We start from the raw sequence: 21,321 nt of genomic DNA on the forward strand, positions 1-21,321 counted from the left end.
CATTAAAGCAAAATTCTGGTTACTTTTCATCTAACTAGATTGCTTGAATACCATCTGAAGCTCAACAGTGCCTGATGACAAAAACAACTTTCAAGCGTTTCCTGATCACTGCAAGCAGTATTTATCGCGCTATTTTCGCCACAAGGAATTTGTTGGGTAGGAAGTACTTTTCAGGAAGTAATAATTTTAGGTAATTTTCTAGATTCCAAATAACTAATTTTTTTTTCTTTCAGGAACTCTATTATGATGAATGACAATGCAAGTTCAGTAGTTTTCAGAACTCATCAAACAAAATTTATCATATTATCGCTGAATGAAAGTTACCAGTAATAAATTTGACCACTTACTGACAAACTCGTAAACTCAATTTGTGTCTGATGCATATAAAGTTATAATAATTTTCTAAATGGTGCAAGCGAAAATGTGAAAATTTATCCCTAGTATAAATTTCAACCACTTTCAGACAAAAGCAAACTGACGGGCAAAAAATAATGATAAAACTTTTAAAAATTATATTTTTTAAGTAGACTAGATTGGAGAAAATACTCTTTTTTTGTCAAATCTTTTAAGTCGTAATGGTTTGAGCTCACTTTCCAGTGAGAATAGTCAGGCTCGAATTCCAACTTTGGCTGATTGATACAAATTCTGCTTCCAGTTCGCACTGACCAAAGTGCTGACGTATAACTATCCTCANAGTTCTTTGTAATTTGACCACCTGTCAGGTATTTATTTTTTTTCTAGTAGAGGATAGTCTACTTTACTCGTCTGTCAATTAATACTAATAATATATTGGATGTTTTGTTAGTTAAAAATAGTTAAGTAAAAAATGTTACAATTGACCCCACTCTCCCCTACTGTTTAACATGCACAATCGCTTGCTTAGTTTCAATCAAAAAGAGATATATTTAATTTATATTCATTACAAGATTCAGACATAAACTATTCCCTATGTATTAGCAAATATTAAAGCAATCAAGGTTTAACTTCGTGGGCTTAAGAATCATATTGAAATATCAGAAAATGTTGTTTGCAGATGAAGATACTTTATGACCAATTTTGAACAGAAATACCTCCGAAATTTTTCTCAAAAGATTCCTGGTATTTTTGAGTAAATTCATTATTTATATAATAAATGAGCATTTATACATTATTGTTGGTTTTGTTCCAAAATTAAAATAATCAATAAAATAAACTACGTAAAACTAAATGAAAACTATTAATAAAGATTCGATAATTTCTTATATTTTTCACGATTTACTAAAAAACTTTGAAAACTTAAATATAATTGATGAAGTTTCTAATGAGCGAAGAATTTATTTTTCAATAGAATAAAATGATGAAAAATTTGGCCAAACAAAAAAAAAAAAAAAACCTTTTCTTATTTAATGAAAACCCGTATCAGAATTTTCAAGTAAATACGATGAATAACTGAAAGAATTTTTACTCCCGCTAGGGTTAAGAATAATGCTGCTTTTAGACAACATTTAAATTTTGCGAAATATATTTTACACAACAATCGGTGAATTACGTCTCTGAACGTCATTTTAAAAGTTGCAGTATTGTCATATTGATGTAATTGCAAGTAAGAATTTAAAAGCAGTAATTTGTAATTTGAAGTTATTTATTTAAAGTTATTTCAATTTTTATTTTTCTAATCCAACTGATTATCAAAAACTTATAAATTATTTTATTAGAAAATATTTCATAACTACTAACTTACGTAACTACTTAGCTTTAGTAACTACTTGTCTATTTTTTGACGAAATGTACTTATTTAAAAAAGTTGTATACAACAAGGGGTCGTGTAAATGTTGCGTCAAACGTCTAAGCGTATTAGAGCACATTAATAGTATTAAAATTGCATAAAACCCATGTATGAAAATCTCATCGTACGTGACTGGGCGCTTCCCTTATTAGGATCTGTTCAGAACCACATGAAGAAATAGTTCATAATACGGAAGGCGCCCCTAGTGGCGTACAACGATATTTCGATATTCAACAAAAATGTCGATAAAATATTGTAGCTTGGAGAGAGAAACCGGTTGTGGATTTAAAATTAGCGACATGAAAAGTGCAAGATTCGTTAAAAAAAATCTCATGCCACTGAAAAAAAAATCGTTACCCAATGTCATCAATTTAAACAGATTTAACGGATAATTCTATATTTTTAACCTAACTTTAAACATCAAAGTAATTTATACATTGAAATACAATTTTTATGTAATTTTAAATTTCTGTTCTAATAAAAATAATAAACAAATTAAAAAATAATTCTCTTAAATCATTTTATTGAATTTTTCGCGGACACAATTAATTAAAAAGTTTGACACGGTGCAACTGATCGACTTACTTAACTTAGGCTTTGCACATTTTATTTCTTAGAATAGTTAAAAATAAATTACATTTAAAAATGATTTAAGAATTTTTTAAGCATTGACTAACTGGTTTAACCATGACTAACTAGTTCAACCACAGATGTTATTTGCTTTCAAAATAATGAGAGCAATTCGTAGTAAACTGTCGGTGCTTTACTTATCTAAGATTTATATATTTTTGTTTCTTAGACTAGAAACAGATTTCACAACAAACTACTTTTTTATAAATAAGGTCTCAATGCATGCTTTCGTTGAAATATCCAGTTTGGAATCTTTGTAAATACGCGCCTGAAAAATGAATGACGCACGATTATGAAGTAATAATACACAAAAGTTAATTTACGTTAACAGTAAATATTAATCACTGAAACTTTTCTTTATTTTGATAATTATTAACTATTCTAATAAACGCATTGCACATTCAAAAACACTGAAAAAGAGTAAGAAAAGAATGTACGTAGTTGCAATTTACTTTCAACATTTAGAAAAGAGATTAAAAAAAGAACTAAGATAAACGTTTATTGCAAAAAGGAGCTGTCCATAAATGATGTCATACTCTTCACATTTCATTGTATCCTAGATCACGATATTACATAAATATAATATTGCAGCTCAAAAAAGAAGGTATTATTTACCAGATCAAACTTCAAACTTTATTTCTAAAATTTAACTATGTGTTTTAATAACATTTGAAAGCATAACAATAATAATCTTTCAATGTTTTTTTTATTTTTAAGGTTTAAGTGGTTTCAGTTTAACTAAATTGTGCGCAACATATTTTTTTTCCACCCCTCCCTCTCTTACAATCATAACAACATTAATAGATGCAACAATAAACTTTTTTATTTGGAAGGGATTTTTGCTGGTAAATGAAAATTTTAATCACATAGAAGGTCATAATTATAATATTAATGTATACCTAAAATATAAAGTCGCTTTTTAAGTAGAATATATCTCTAAAACATTTATTTATTTTGCAATTTGCCATAGTTGTGTTATTTATCATTTTGGATTTTATTGTTAACGCATAATTCCTTAATTTATTGTATTAAGTAATTTTAAGCTGTTTCAAAGGATTATTTTCTTATGTAATCAATTAACATGAATTATTTAAAATTCTTCCTTTTTGTATTATTACTACAACATTTTGTATTATTGCTATAACATTTTGTATTATTATTGACTCTTTCATGTCTGTGAGTATGAAATCTTGTACTCACGCTTTAGAGCACTTTCCATCTGGCTAGAGCACTCAAATGTCTACTAGAGCACCGAGCCTGATGACAATGAATGCTTCAATCGTTTTCTTGCCATCACAAGCAAAGTTTATGGTCATTTTATTTATCATTAAAAAAAAAATTCTGGTTACTTTTCATCTAACTAGATTGCTTGAATACCATCTGAAGCTCAACAGTGCCTGATGACAAAAACAAGTTTCAAGCGTTTCCTGATCACTGCAAGCAGTATTTATCGCGTTATTTTCGCCACAAGGAATTTCTTGGATAGGAAGTACTTTTCAAGAACTAATAATTTTAGGTAATTTTCTAGATTCCAAATAACTAATTTTTTTTTCTTACAGGAACTCTATTATGAAGAATGACAATGCAAGTTCAGTAGTTTTCAGAACTCATCAAACAAAATTTATCATATTATCGCTGAATGAAAGTTACCAGTAATAAATTTGACCACTTACTGACAAACTCGTAAACTCAATTTGTGTCTGATGCATATAAAGTTATAATAATTTTCTAAATGGTGCAAGCGAAAATGTGAAAATTTATCCCTAGTATAAATTTCAACCACTTTCAGACAAAAGCAAACTGACGGGCAAAAAATAATGATAAAACTTTTAAAAATTATATTTTTAAAGTAGACTAGATTGGAGAAAATACTCTTTTTTTGTCAAATCTTTTAAGTCGTAATGGTTTGAACTCACTTTCCAGTGAGAATAGTCAGGCTCGAATTCCAACTTTGGCTGATTGATACAAATTCTGCTTCCAGTTCGCACTGACCAAAGTGCTGACGTATAACTATCCTCAGTGCTATATGGATCATGGGTTAAAATTACCTTGCCGATGAGAAATTTATATTGCTATCGTGCTAATCGAGACAGCTTTTCGCGGTTTCCTTCTCCATGCAATGCAAATGCCGTTTACCACAAAAGCTAGTTTGTTCCAATGCTTGATCCAAGAGTTTTTTGTTTTCTGGGTTGGATTGAAAATTATAAGGCTACGGAATTGAACAATGATAGTCGTAAACTCAGAATTGAGTCGGCTGTTCAATGCCGGTTACAAAATAAAATATTAAAAAAAACTTGAAACAAAAACATAGATTGTGTCACTTTGTTAATAATAAATTTTTATCACCACACGTCTTTCTAAAGTGATTCTCTCAATTAGATAAAAATAAAAATGTTTTATTTTTTCAATGTACTCAAAAAGAACATTTTTAAAATATTTTATTTTATTGCTTTGAAAATGGCAACATGTAACAAACTAAATGCCATGAGCATTGGCGCGACGTGAATTTGCTTCAAATTTTAAAAGAAAATGATACAATAAGAAAAAATAAATGATGCAATTGAAAAATAAATGATATAATAATATAAACAGTGGATACTGAAGATGAAGAAAAATTTACTAGCTCTTTTTAAAGAAATTGCAAGCTGAAGAATTATTTTTCAAGCTTAGATACTCTTTCACTTAGCCTTTATTAAATTATTATTATTAGACTATTGTTATTGGATTATTATTAGATTAATTATTGCATTATTTGTATTTATTTTAATTTTTAAATTTTTTATTTGTTTTAATTTAGAAATTTGCGTTTAAAATAACTGCTATTATTATGGCAGTTGTAAAGCTTTCTTAAATATGTATAAAAAAAATATTTTTTATATTTTTACATATTATACAGTAATAGAGCGAAGTTGCCGCTCAAGTTACTATTTTTTAATAATATTTTCATATTGATTTTGATTGTCGGGAGATCAACTGAAAAATTATTTCTAAAAAAAATCCTGCTTAAATATCATTTTCATTGAAGAAGTTAAGATAATTTATTATTCTTTAAAGATGCTTTTAGAAATGATAATGAAAAGGAAAAAAAACTATCAAATTCTAAAAGTATGCGAGAATTTCAAAAATATTTGCTGAAAGCAAATAAATTCATAAAAATAATGTTTAAATTTAATGTTTTTCTTTTGGACAGTGCCAAAAACTACACTATCAACAGAAAATTTCATACATGCTGCTATTGATAAAATCTAAAAAACAATTTTTGATTTAAAATATCATAAGAGCATGATTCTTTTTTTTTTTTTTTTTTGGAATTTGACCTTAAAAAAGGACGACACAGGAATTAATGCACTAAAGCCGACCTCCGATTATTTGTACTGACTATACTAAGCACTATTTGACTCTTCTAAGTAGAAACCTTGAACTGTAAAACTTTTAGAAAATATCATCTATTTAAGGAACAATTTTGGTTGTGAAATATACCATAAAAATTTATTAGATGCTTCATTTTTTTATATTTCCTCCAAGAATATGTGCATTAAAAAGGCATGTAACGTTGAAACAGTCAACCTCAATTAATTTCAACAAAAAAACAAATTCCGAAGCCAGTATTCTTATGTTCTATTGAAGATAACACACGATCATCCCCGCCGTGGTAACATCCGCTCCGCTCTAGGAGGTCCCAATTACAACTCCCTTTTTATGCTTTGAAAATTCATGGCTAATTTTTTTTTTTTAACTCTTAATACCAAAGTAACTTGAAAATATACTTTTTATCATTAAAAAAAATTTACCAATTTGTACTCAATTTTTATCATTAAAAAAATTTGGCCATTTGTACTCAAACTAAATGTATTGTTCCGTATTTTTTTGAAAAGCCGTAGCATTCATTTTGTATTTATTTTCAATGACAGCGCAAAAATCTCAGAAATTTTAAAAGGAATTTGAAACAACTTATTTTACTAGATAATCAGAATGCTGTATTATGCGTAGTTTTCATTACAGAAATGTTTAAAATTATGTAACCGAAAACACAATTTTAAATAAAATCCTACTAGTTTGCATAATTTTTATCGACTATACCAAATAAAAAAAGAAGCTCATTAAGAATTGGCAAAGAACTTTCTGAAATACTCACACGTAAAATGTATTCACACGAAAAAAACGACGTTTTAACACTTTAATTACGGCAAGAAGCTAAAACTCTCGCAAAAAAAAAAAATCTGCATTCTGTTGTAATTTTTAAATAAATTTGCACTTATTCAACAAAAAAAATATTAGCTAATCACTGTGTTGTGGATGAATTACAGTATGAAGTATCGGAACTTCGGGTGCATCATCAGTATACCGTATTTACCGTGCACCATTTTTACCATAAAATATTCCATCGGTATTTTTAGAATAATATTTTTTCAGAGTGATTCAGTGATTTTACGGTAATTCGTGAGTTACTTCTTGCTGAATAGGACGTGGTGGTGGTGGAGGGGGAACATATGGCCTGGAAGGTGGTTGAACGCGAGTCACTTCCTGTTGAATAGGTCGTGGTGGTGGTGGTGGAGGTGGTACGTATGGTCTTGAAGGTGGTTTAACAGCAGTAACTTCTTGTTGAATTGGACGGGGTGGTGGTGGAGGAGGAACGNTAATTAAATTTAAGAAATATTAATTTGTACTATAGCATAGTTCCTTTTGGCAACATATTAAATGTACAGCAAATGTGAACGATATTTTGAAGGAAATTCTGTCTCACTTTGAACCATAATATGGTTTAAATTCGCAACAACCCCAATACCGTCTAAAGTTGAACTATATAATTCAAATTAATTTTATTGAAATTTAATCACACATTGGTTCCTATTAAACGTACAACTTATAAAGAAACATAGCCCAAATAAACATTTTAAATATTGTTTTACAACAAATTTGTACATTATTGCTGTTTAATGTTGAACTGCTTTTTTTTTTTTTTTTTTTTTTTTTTTTTTTTTTTTTTAGAGCTCAACATGAACTTTCAGATCTGAAATTTCTAACAGCTAACTGCTGTATAATTATTGAAACAGTAGAAATATGTTTTTATTGTAATACAATAATAAAATCAGTAGAAAAGGATAAAAACGAATAAGAACATTTATGATTTTTAAATACAATAATATGTACCTACAATACATGGGCGTAACGTATACAGTAATATATAGAAAAAATTGAGATCTGAAATAATAACAAATTAAATTCAATCACTTACCAATAATTTAAATTACTTTAATGTTTCTCAGATTCCAATCTTAACTTTTCTCGGCAAAAGCAAAGAAGCTTAAAATTAGAAATAATATCATAGTGTTCTTATAGAAAGACTCTTCTTTGAGAAAACTAATACCATTTTTTTTCTTCAGAAAACTTCAAAAGTTTACGACAAGACCGTAAACCGAACGAAACAGTAAATCATAGCTCTTAAACAAAAAGATTGCTACAAATGCTCTTTAAAGAAAACTAAAATAATGAAGCCGTAGTTTTTCAAACAAAGAAAGTGCAATTTGTCTATTTTATTATGAAGGTAATATAAACGCTATTTCTTAAATACGGTTCTCGCAAACTTTATCTGTCAAATATTTCTACATGAAATAAGTCTTAAGCAGTTTAAATTTTCAAAAAATCGGTATACAATACTATGCAGAAACTCTCAAAGTACTGTACAACTTAAAAAAAATTTCGAAGCATTCGCGTGCAAAATAGTGACATTATATTAAAGTCTCCATTAAGTATTCTAACAATACTAATAAGATATTTTAGTGCTTGGTAAACCAAAATGTCGTCCTAATTTGCTAGATCTTTTATCTTGGATGACAAGTTGAACCGCGATACTGTTCAAAACTGATTACATTGGGGAACTGTTATATCTTGTTTTCTGTTATGTGAAAGTTTTAAACAGATCTTTGATACTATCGTACCACTTATCCAATCGGTTTCGATCGGTTACCAATCGGTTTCTCTCGCAAAGCTATCATTTTTAAATGACATTTTTAGACTTTTTTTATTTATCGAAATGTGCAACAGGGGGGGGGGGATTGCATAAATTGCGTGACAAACTTCTAGGGGAGTTAAGGCCCTTCATCAGGATTAAAACTTCATAGGAGCCCATAGCCGGAAAAGTCGTCGTAAGCCTATAGGAGCGCTTCTCTATTACGATTTTTTTTTTCTTCTCGTGTGCTGCTGAACAGGTCATAATGGGGATGCATTATGCAGTTTTAATGCTGATGATGTACCTAAGCAAGTCTAGAAATTTGTCGTAACATTTACGCGACTCCTGTTATATATAACGTTTTTGAACTTGTACATTTCCACAAATATAAACTAAAATTGTAATTTTAAAAAAAACTGTAGCTTTAGAGTCAAAATTCAAATTTGAAATCCCATGCACGAACTGGGCAAGATAAAGTATTTGTATAAATAAAGTGCAAGAAAAAATTTGTTACCCAGTGTTTTTTCTGTTCTTAATCACACAATATTTCGTCTCAACTTACACGTATATCATATATATCACCGAAAAAAAAAACTTTATTGTTTAGTTTAAAACTATAATCAGAAAATAAATCGTTGAAAAAAAAAACTTTGGAGAAACAGTATAATAACAAAATAGTAACGAAATGGGAAATCAAGTTATATAAATGTCATATTTCAGCTATTTTCTCAATTTATAAAAACACAACATAGAAACAAAATTTTTTAACTAATTCCAACATGAATTATATCTCAGAAAAGGGAAAACCGTTTTAATTCATAAAAAAAAAACTATTTTCTGATTGTATCTTTAGTTTCGTTAATAAGAGGACAGTCACCGTAACCACAGACGAAATGATAAAATTATCTCAGTGGAATCACCAAATGCAGGCGTGGTTTTCCTGTTTAAAATAAAGTCTGTTTGTGTCAGCCATTGATACTCAGTTACGATAAAGGATTGAAAAATTTTGAACTCACTTTACTGACGCAGTTTTGTTAATTATACATAGTTTTTTTTAAATTAATAATTTATAGACTAAAATTTGCTTGTGTAAAATTGAATTACTAGAAAGGGGTGTTCCATTTTTGTACTTTAATTATTTAAAAATGGATATTTGTATTATGGATAATGAATATTTATACTTAATAGGGTGGCATAAGTTATAATAAAATATAATTAACTGATACGTACGATAATAAAAGCGTTTGGTTAAGAATGTTTGCAGTTTAAGCTCATAAGTTTGCTATAATAATTCAACCGAACATGTCAAAAACTACTGACGATCTAAAATTCAGCGATAATATGCAGTTTGCTTTGGAAACAAGTTAATTTATTCTCCCCAAGTTTCAGAATTAGTTACAAATTTCGTTAACAAATGGCAATGCTAGTTAAAAATACTGCAAACCAATATTTTTGTTTAAAAAAAATCACCATTTGTAGCTACAATAAGGGGCAGTCTGAGGACAAAATGTGAGGGCTCCCGTGCAAATGGGCAACATAGTAACATGTCATGGTTTTTCTAAGGATGACGTTTTTACATGAAACTGGCCTTTAATATTGTTTCCAGATAGAGGTTTTACAAGTTTCAGGTAAATTTTATAATTATATGAAATTAATTAAGATATGTAAAAAATTAAAATTTTATTTAACTCCAAGCTCAAACGATTTCAATGAACAGTATTGTTTGATACTTAAAGATCAGTATGCCTCTTTGTGTGGTGTCTTTTTGTGGTATGCTTCTTTGTATGCAGACGAATGGTGAAAAGCTTTGGTGGCTAAGCACAATAGACATCCGACCTCAAAGAGTTCAATTATATCGCTTTTCATACTTTTTGAGGGGTAAAGAAAATATTGCAATTCACACTACTTTAGTCTCATAAACGCAGAAAAATGTAAACCAAAAAGGTTTCTTACAAAGTTTTTCATCAACATTTTTTAAATTATTTGATTTTTTTAATTGTTTATTTGCATTCCAACAACATTATTATCATTTCTGACTAAAAGTTCAAAGTAAAAATTTTGTTTGAAAATTAAATGAGCAGAAAAATTAAGGAGAAAAACAGTAGACAAAAATATAACAGCCAGCAAAATCCAGATTTTCAGTAAAACGCTTGAAAAATGAAAAAAAATATTAACTATAATTCGATCAAACTAAAAGAAACATCTTAAGAATTTTTTCTTTTAATATTTTTCAGTAATTTCAGAGAATAAGTCACATGTGCTGAAAAGATACAAAGTTATAATATTTATTTTTAGGAATATTTTGTTTACATTACGATGACGAGAAAAAAAATTTAACAAATCTCTTTGAAAAAGAACAAGGAAACATTCATAAATCGCTTTTAAGGAGTTCACTGACTGATATTAAGATAAAAATACAGAAAAATTGTTTTTTCATCACACAAGTTTCAAGTGCCGTAACAACATAAGTCGAAACTAGACATAGATGAAACACATAAGAAAAATAGACCTAATTTAACTCTAAAGAAAAGTTTTCAAAATTTCTTTCCTATAAATAAAAAGCTTAGATGAAAAGCATGCAAGTGATATTATGAAAATGCTCAGTTTAAATGCATGTTATAGTGAGCTGTAAATAGAGCAAATTTATTTTTTATGGCAACTTTTTATTATATTTTTGTTAATGTTTTATTTTCCAAACAAAGGTTCTTAAAATCACTAAGATGCAAATCGACACATTGTTCTACAAAGATTAAGTGTAAAATAGGGAAATTAGCGAAAAAAATTTCATTTGGTCACAATTGTAATAACAATGCAAGAAATTTAGTATAAAGTACTGTCACCTCAGGGTGTCGATACTTTTTACCGCAAAATCCATTTTTACCGGAACCTATTAGGCAACAAAAAATCTGATATACGGTAATTTTTGCAATAATGATTACTGCAAAATCACTGAATAACTCTAATTATATAAATATTACTGTAAAGATGACGGTATTTTACGATAAAAATGAATTTTACGGTAAAATGGATTCATGAATGATGCGCCCAAAGTGTGGAAACTTTATGCCGTAATTTGATCAGAAATTTTTTACAGTGATCTAGAAAATACTCAATGTACTTTTGTAAGATAAAAAATAGTCTGAAAATCTTAACGTTAAAAAAAAAAGGTTTTGATTTTGAAAGATTGATGAATTATAATAAGATGAATTATTGCAATAAATGTAAGACAAGTTTTAAGATCTTCTGGACTAACTTCGTCTTGTTTTTTAAATATGATTTTCTTAAACTTCTCATCAAGTTCCTGAACCAAACTATGAGACAATTATTTTCTCCATCGTTTAATTTATAAACTTACCAATGTGTCAAAAATCATATGTCAGTTCGATGTACAGTGATTTAAGAATGTCCTTAAAGTATACTACATTCATTCAGGATTAATTAAAGTCTAGAAATTAATTATTAAAAGAACTATCTTTAAATTCATAGATATTTTTTGGAGTCCAGAGAAGTTCCTGAACCAAGCAATTGAGTAGATCTTATCTTTTTAGTAGTATGATTTCCTTACTTGAAAATATTTAATATTCTGAAAGATTGAGGAATTTATTTTGCTTCACGGTAATTTAAATTTTTTTATTTGTTTAATTTTTTTAATTGTTAGATTTTTCGGTTTCTGATTAACATTATTCACAAAAAGAATTATCCATAAATTCATAAAAAAACTATCAAACAATGCAACATAAATATAATTTCTAGTACATGAAATGTTTATGAGCTAAGCAATAGATGAAAAACTAACTTTTAATATTGTTTGCTCTGATACTTGGCAAGGCTTTAAAAAGCATATTTTAAAAACCTGAAAAAGTTATCCCGGTTCATGATGAGACTTTATTTTACTATACATATATCATAATTAATTGTGATACATTTAATAAAAAACATTTATCATAAAATGAATTATTTTTTAATTCATAGAATACTATCTGATACTATTCAACAAGATTTTAAAACAGAAAAAAAGCTCTTTGTTACTTACAACAGCTCGGGAAACAGCTGATGTAGATAAATTTCCTCGGTTTGGCGCGATAATTGGCAACCCACTACAGAAGGTTGTCAACAGGAAAAATGTCACTAAAAAATACGTCCTTTGTAAAATCCGCAATTTCTTTCCTATTTTCCATATTTTATCAAAATTTAAGACAAATATAAATCCTACAGATTCTCGGACACATTTGGTCCCAAAATTGGGGCACATAACGTAGCATATTCGCACTTCGCGTACGGGGTAAAACCACGTTCTGTGTCCGTAAATGAAAATTGAAAAAACTACGAAGTCGCTCGACACTATCTCTAAATGAATAAGTCAAGATGTTCTCCACCCTGCATCAACATCTTAACGGTTTGGCGAGATAACTATTCCCATTGGCGCCACTTCTTATCCTGATAGTCAGTCATCCCTGTTTTATTTTCCTTTTTTCTTTTTAACTCTGATCTGACAAATCAACATGCAGCTTGCTGACGAATCAAATATGGCCCACAATTTCTCTGATCTTTTAATTAGTTTTAAACATTATTATTAACAATAATTTGAAAATAATTTTTTGTGAAAGAAGATAATTTTGTAAAGATTTTTTTTATTAAATTTTAAATGCTAATTTAAGAGTATTTTCATTTCACAAATGTATAAATTGCTATGCATTTTTCCTTTTACAAATTATTTGAAACGTAATCATAAATTCAACAAAATTTAAAAAATGAGCATTTTTTATTAAAATAATATTATAATTTTAAAAAAAAAACATATTTTAAATTAGTTTGAAAAGAGCATAATAACTTTTCGTATAAAAAAATCAGTAAATTTAAATTAATTTTAAAATTTAAAGTCTACTTTAGTTCATTGAAAGAAAGTGTATATAAATGGTCATTGAAAGAAAGTGTATATAAATGGTCATGAGAAAATTTTAAGGAACAAAAACTCTCTAATGGGGAAATCAATTAATTCTCTATCATAAATTTTGAAGAAAAAAAATTTGAAATAGAAAACAAGGGGTACAGCTTAAATTCAGTCTTCAACGTTTCATTTTTATTTTTATATGTATGTGTTTTTCTTTTATCGCACTTTAATTAATAATTTCACAATTCCAATGGATTTATTGAATTTCATTGAATCTATAGCAATTATGAAAATCAATTTCAAAGTGTACAAATATTTATTGCCACATTTATCGCCAAAACCAAATTAATGAAAAATATTTAAGAAAATAAAAGAATAAATTTGTATGAGAAAATTATAAAATGAAGAAAAATTATCTAAATTTATGTAGATTATGTATATATTAACTCTTTAACTAAATTTATGTAACATAAGTAAACTCTGCTTTTTTTATAACAAAATTAAAAATCGAAAAATTTTCAACAATGTGACTCTAATATTTGAGTAAGATTTATTACGCTAATATCTTATTAGTATCTTCACCCTGGTATCAATTCTTATCCATACCCTTATTGTCACTTTTAAGCTTAAAATATAGGAATTAAATTGCAGTTAAAATAAATACAGAATAGGATTCAAATAAATATAAGATTAAAAATAAATAAAAGCATCTTATATTACTATTTATACTTATGCTGCTATTTTCCTTATAAATTTAAAAAAAAACCTTTTAAATTTATTTGCTAATTTATGATTATGTATTTATGACTTAATTCATGAGTATGTATTTTAAATTTATTTACTAATTCATGAGTATGTACAAAAATCGAAAACTGTTTAACAATGTGCAAATATTATAATATAAGTGAAGCAAAATGTTTAAATTCTTTTTTTTTTCTTAATACATTGCATATTACATTACGTATGACATATTGCATTAGGATTTAGATATTACATTAAGTATTACATGTACATTACATACACTTTAATTTGCTTTCATATCTTTTTAAACGTTTGTTTCTTATAAAATAATTATAAAAAGAAAAGCTAGAACTATTTAGAGTTTCCTTCCTTCTTTTTTATTTCCCAAACAAATTCTTGTGTAAATATTAATGAAAAATATTACCCTTTGGTTGCTCGAATTGTATTTTACCTAAGTAATACATCATTAATAGTACAGAATAATAGTTCTGATACTTCATAAATTCTGTTTTTATCTCATTAAAATACAAATCCTTAATAAACCTTCTGGTGCATGTCTGATGCACTTTATACATGATTATATGCTTAATACTAATGTCTATTCACCGTGAATCAAAATTAACAATGGGTCTCGGCTTACTCGGTATAATAAAAAATTATCCCTTAAGAGTTTATATTTACTTGCTATCGTCTTTTTAATTTTGAAAATTTACTGCTTTAAATTCGATATTTTTTCAGTGTTTTTGTCAGAGCAGGCTGGATTGAACCCCATTGAATTTGTCCATATAAATTTATGAAAATATGTATTTTATTAAACATAAAAGTAAATTTAACCATTCGAAAAATGGTAAGAAATTAAAATATTTAAAATGAATCTAAACTTACTTTGCAAAATGTACTTTTGTCTTCACTAAAACTCAACATTTAAAAAAATAAGCATTTCATAAAATCGAAGTAAAACAAATAACCAAACGATTACAAAAAACCTCATAAATCCAATCAAAAATAATGAAGGAAAACGATAAACTTTACAAACTAACTAAACTCGTGGTCAGAGTGTTACCATATATGATTTCCCGCTTGATAAAAAAAGGTATTTTCTTATATGTTCCAGTATTAGAGTGAAAACTATACATTCCTTTGTGATTTTATCTTGATATGAAATATTTCATAGTTTTAATATTAACAGACGATTTGTAAGAAGAAGATAAGTTCATAAATTCGTGATTGCAACACTTGAATACGCCCTCTAACGGGGTGGATATTTTCAGGCTACTATTTATTAAGTTTTCATTTAGTTCTATTAGAATCTTTGGTAGAGTAGGACGCTTCTTTTTTTTTCTTTTTTTTTCAGCAGCATATAAAAAGCAAAATTTCTCTAAGGAAAAGGTATAAGAACTTGAAAAAACGACCCAGAACATAGGTAAATCATTCTGAAACAAAACACGCCCAACATTTGAAGAACAATTTCTCATTAATTTCTTCCTTTCTAATACCAACAAGCTTGCAATCGATAACTTCTTTTTTCATGATCGCATACTGGTACACATGTGTGTATTACAGTCAAATGCTTTCTTTTCCCTTCAATTCATTGCAAATTAAAGTGAAGTTATTTAAGTCACCGTTGCTTACTTCATTCCAATGAATAAATGTGATTTCAGAACGTGTAGAACTGCAATAGTTTTTAGAATATTCTTCTCCTTTATAGAATAGTATATATTTCTGTATAGATATAATTCGGAAAACAGCAATAAAGAATGATCCGAATTGCTTGAAATAGTATAATTTGTGTTCAATATTAAAAATAATGTTCAATATTTATAATATTTTTATCATTTTCTTGCAAATATTTTTTAATTTTGAAAGATTAATTTCAACTAGAATTCAGTTATTCTGCTTTTAAGTTACATACAAAATAGTAGTATATAAACTGATAAGGTAATCTAAACCAGAACCAAAAGTTTAAATCACTCAATGTTACCAACGTCTTAAATATATATTGATACGTTCAATTAAAATGTTATAATAACTGAATTCTGAATTTTAATAGCGACTAATAATATAATTTTAACATTTGGCCTGAATTTTAAGAACATGCAGTTATAAAATGTTACTGAATTTTCAATCAAATCGGAAAAAAATTTAAGAAGTTATCGAACCCGTAGTTACGGAAAACCTATTAAAAAAACACTATTTAAAGTACACGATTGCTTATTTCATTCGTGTTCAAGCAAAATTTTGTTTTATATCTCTCACATTTTGATATATTTTTTCAGTTTTCTCATTTAAAAAATTGTTGTTGTATAGCGTCAAAGTAAGTAATTTTTTCCGTGATGATGTCATTCCATCTTTTGAAGTTTTCCAAAAAAAAAAAAANAAAAAAAAAAAAAAAAAAAAAAAAAAAAAAAAAAAAAACTAAACTAAACTTAGTGGCACGACAGCCCATAGAGGACCAAGGCTTATTGTGCCCATCTCAGTTTTCTTGACCTTGGGCTCTGGGATGCAGGAGTAGATGTTCCGGTCGGGTAGTCAGCCAAACGCGGAACCCCCAGTTTTTAGTTCCCAAGCATGCTTGGTACTAAGTTTTCAGTTGGGAGTTTTCACGAAATTTTTTACGTTACTTGTTTATACGTTAAAACGTTATTTGTTTTTAGTGAAACATAACAAAATATTGGTATATGTTGAGTAACCTTCAATATATCAAACTCGTACACATAGTTAATGTATGAAATGTGATTATGTCCCTACATAATGACCAGGGAAAGCTCCCCATTAAAGAAGTGTAAACTCGCAAACCATTGAACATAAATCTTTGAAACTTTGGGAATCAACAATGCTAACAGCTACGGTAGACGGATCATGGGTTAGAATCCCCTTGCCGTCAGGCTAGCAGTGGGAGGTTTTCGTGGTTTTTCTCTCCATGTAAAACATATGCGGGTTAGTTCCATCAAAAAGTCGTCCACGAAGACAAATTTCTCCTAATACTTGATCCAGGAGTTCCCCTGTCTTCTGGATTGGGTGCAAAATTACAAAAGTAACGGATTTGAACATTAGTAGTAGTAAACCCAGAAATCGGATCTGCTGTTCAAGGTCGGTTATAAAATAAAATACTAACAACTGGGCCATGGTGGCTCGGAGGACAGAGCGCTCACTTCCCGGTGAATCCCGGTTCGAATCCCTGTAATGGCTGGTTGATACGACTTCCGCACCCGGCTCTCATCAACCACAGTGCTGACGTAAAATATCCTCAGTGATAGATGGATCATATGTTAAAGTCCCCTGACCGTCAAGCTAACCATGGGATCTTAGCCTGATGGTAAGGATAACCCCTCTTTATGTAACGCAAATGCGGGTTAGTTCCATCAAAAAGTTCTCCACGAAGCCAAATTTCTCCCCATACTTGATCTAGAAGTTCCCTTGTCTTCTGGATTAGGTTCAAAATTACGATTCTACGGAGTTCAACATTAGTAGATGCAAACTCAAACTTGAGTCGGCTGTTAATCGACGTTTATAAAATAAAAAATACTAACAACCGAATTTACTCTGCTGATGTTGCAATTGTTTCTTCTTATATTTTTTCGTCAAATTTAGAACCGCGTGATTACTCTGGGAAATCGGGATCACTGTGGATGGAGCAGTAACTGGCAGCCTATGCTCCTAGCTTCAATTCATGTGACTGTTTTCTATAGAAAAATCTTAAAGACATAGTGCATTCGAAAAATCCCAAAATGGTTTCAGCGCTTAAGTCTGCGATTCAAAGACAAAGTCATGTGACATTATGTTTCTGTCACATCATTAAGCGTGATGGCTAGTGACTTATGATTTTATAAATTTAGAATATCTATCTTTTCTCCTTAATTGGAATAAAACATATTTATTCTCCCTTTTTTTTTTTAAATTGTTTTTTTTTTGGGGGGGGAGTCATTTTTTTTCTAGTTACCCTATATTATACGAGTCCTATTTTACTTTTGTTATATATATTGAACATTTGTCCTCTTTAATTTCCTGCATTAAAGCTTCGCACTATTAAATATTTTAAACTTAATACTGACTCAAGAACATATGTTCAAAAACGAGGAAAAGGAGAAAAAGACAATACTAAAAGCTATCCCTACGCCGTGATTCCAGTATGAATGATATCGAGTTTTTGAACTTTCGCTTTTCTCCCCTGTAAAACTTACTTTACCTAGTTAATAGTTAGAATGCAGTGAAACTTACTTTACCTAGTTAGTAGCTAGAATGGAATGAAACTAGTTTGATCCTTTGTTTTTTTTTCTTCTTTCCCTTAGTTTTATTTTTTAATCTGTGATTTTTTAATTTAAAAAATTTGTTTATATTTCATTGTCTCGTAACTTTTCATCAATTATACAAATTCTTTACACCAAAACTAAAGCATAATTTCTTTAGACATTAAATTATATTGCGAGTTCCTTATTTCATTCATTTAAGGTTCATTCTGCAATGATTAATTTATTCATATTTTGACGTCATTACATCTATTTTTAATTCCAGGTGATTTTCCTGACCAGCTTGATTTAATGAGATTATTTTTCCCTTATGAACATATTCGAGTTCGCACGTTCCTAGAAAAGATTAATAACTATCATCAATTTTGTTATAAGGAAGATGAAAATATCTTAATATTATCTTCCTCTTTAGAATTAAAATTTTATGTCCGCCATTTTAGGATCTATATATATTTACTTAATTGTTGTTACAACTTTATTTTCGTCACACCAGAGCTGCACAATTGGCTATAGGCAACGGTGTGGGAAACATCCCTGAGGATGATCCGAATCAATGACATCACAATTTTGATCCTATGCAGAGGGGATGGCACTCCTGTTTCAGAAACCCGACAACCTGCTCGTGAAGTCGAACACTTTACTGTAGAATAGTTCAACGAGGACCAATACTGCACACCCTCGGTCCCTTCGTAGACTGATCCAAGTGGTTACTCACCCACACACTGACAGCAGGGGAACCATTTCTTAACGATCAGCCCACTGTGGAACTATATTTACTTAAGGAAAATAAAATATTCCGGTAGCTACAAATAATATTAAAAAAAATTAAGTTAATATTACTACCACTTTTTAATTTTTTCCAGATGCGTATGATCCCGGATTTCGTATATTTCTGATATTTGGGGCATAAATTAAGGCTCTTTCTTTTTAATTGTTTGAAATGATAATATAGTTTAGAGCTACTGAAATAAATTAACAGGAATCTCATAGTTATCTATGATAAATTCTAAAATAATGTGTCGAGCTTGAGTTTATAAAAATGACCCAAACTTTTGTAAGCACAAATTTTTATTTAATCATTATTTTGAGACAGAATCAAAAATACCCGTAAATATTAAAATAAACTTTAAATTTTTTCAAGAAAGGTACATTAATAATATTTTCAAGATAGAGATTTTGCATAAACAAAAATTAGTTCACTTCACCGACATAAATATTACAGCAGCTGTAAAAACCAACATTAGTGCAAAATTTCTTTAAATGCTATCCATGATTTCCAACTTGGTTCATCATTCGAAAAAACTGCTAATCTAAGTTAAAAGACTGCAACTTAGACGCTATACAAATTCGTTGCAATCTCTGAACATATTCCTTTTTTTATAAAAGAAAAAATACTTATATAATTTCTAATTCACAATAGTTGGATTAAGATATTTGCTAAGTTATTTCTCATTTGGAGTGGGTCTCAAATTTAGGAATTATTTGTTTACACTTCAGCTCACAATGGAAAAAGATTTCAACTATCTTGTTAAAAAGAAACATGTAAACATGTACAAAACTAGTGCAAATTTTATTTTTATGTTTACTTGCAAAGTTTCCTGAGATTTTTTAGCATTGTAGGAAAGTTTTCAGCTCCGAATTTTCCTCCTCGAGTTTGCACCTCTTCCGCTTAAACAATTTTAAAGTAAGGAAATTAATAGGTTCATTAATTTAGCTACGTTAATGTGAGATATTTTGCATTTATAAAATATAAGAACAAAATATAATAACTTTATCATAGAGAAGGGGTCAAGTTCGCGATCTTGCCATCATACAAGAAAAAAGAAAAACTTCAATATCACTTTTTATTTCTTTGCTTTTTCCCTTTATTCTTTGTTCTCTCTTTTCCTCAAAGAACGGGTGTTTTGTTAGCCCTTTTAGCAGCTATGCACTCACTAAACAAAAGTAAGCATTTTGTGTCAGCTTTTCTTTTTATAGTGCATCACATCTGGTCACAATGATTTGGAGAGAAAAAACTAGTTTATAAAAAATTGTTTTCTTTAAGAAAAGTTACACGGAGATTATTGGAGATAAATTTAAAATGATTACAGACAGTTTTTGTTTTTAAAAAATATGAAATGGGAGAAAAAAGATTTTTAAAGAAATCGTTTTTTCTCACGTATTGTTGCGTATTTTTGGATCATCAGCCTTTGCTTTTTTCTTTGTCTTTCACTGTCTTTATTTTTAACAATCTTTTCTTTTGAAACATTTTTACCACCAAATAGAAGATTTTAAAAACGTCATGTAAGAATTAAATAACATTTAAAATGTGTAAAAGAACGTCAATACATCAGTAACATTCCATAGCACGCATATACGTATGAGATGAGCAAATGAAAAGTAGATATGTGGGATAAAGTAAAAAATGCAGTAATGAGAGAGAAGTAACTGGTGAATCAATTCACATCATGAGAGCATTTGAAGTCGTATATCAGAAGACGTTACTCTTCGATTGCTTCGTGAACAGCAATGAATTCATGAGAGATACTAACATTTACTTGTGTTGAGTCTTGGCAGAAGTGGTATTGATGCGCGCCCTTCGTGAAATTTTTTATCACATTTGTTCACAGCCGTTAATTTTAGGCGGTGTTCAGAATACGCCAGCAAACACTCAACGATAAATGTCGCATTGGCTCTACTTCTGTAATAAAATAAAAGTATTACTGCATGCTGTTCTGCTCTGGGTGCATCCTGCTTAACACAACTTTACATTAACTTTTAATGCTCTCGCGTTAACTGGTTCATCAGTTATACGTATAGCGCTTTCCTTTTATCTTAAACCTTCTTTTTTTCCCTTCATTTTTTGTTCTGGGTCCTTTACTTTTTTTGACAACATTTATACATTGGAAAATAGAAATTTTGTAAGACGCATGTCGCCGGTCAAAACTAATTTTGAAAGGAATAATTTAAAAGCCAGTTCTCTAAATGAGTTATAAAAAGCTTTAGCAATAAGTTGTGTTAGAATTATATAGCTATCCATACACTTTATAACATCCACTTCCTGTAACCTTATAAATTACCGTTTTTAACCGTCTTTATCTCATGTACACAAATGTGA

General features: G+C 28.9%; 1 protein-coding gene across 1 annotated transcript in view; it reads right to left on the reverse strand.

Annotated features, from left to right (window-relative positions):
• Positions 1-12,757, reverse strand: part of LOC107440486 (matrix metalloproteinase-17) — a 71,618-nt gene extending 58,861 nt beyond the window's left edge. The window contains exon 1 of the mRNA XM_016053424.3: positions 12,379-12,757. Coding sequence (XP_015908910.2) covers positions 12,379-12,597 — 219 coding nt within the window. The 5' untranslated portion in view covers positions 12,598-12,757. The remainder of the gene's footprint in view (positions 1-12,378) is intronic.
• Between the last annotated feature and the right edge of the window lie 8,564 nt (positions 12,758-21,321).

This window comes from Parasteatoda tepidariorum, chromosome 2 (genome assembly GCF_043381705.1).
Source record: "Parasteatoda tepidariorum isolate YZ-2023 chromosome 2, CAS_Ptep_4.0, whole genome shotgun sequence".
In the NCBI taxonomy this organism is placed as follows: domain Eukaryota; kingdom Metazoa; phylum Arthropoda; class Arachnida; order Araneae; family Theridiidae; genus Parasteatoda; species Parasteatoda tepidariorum.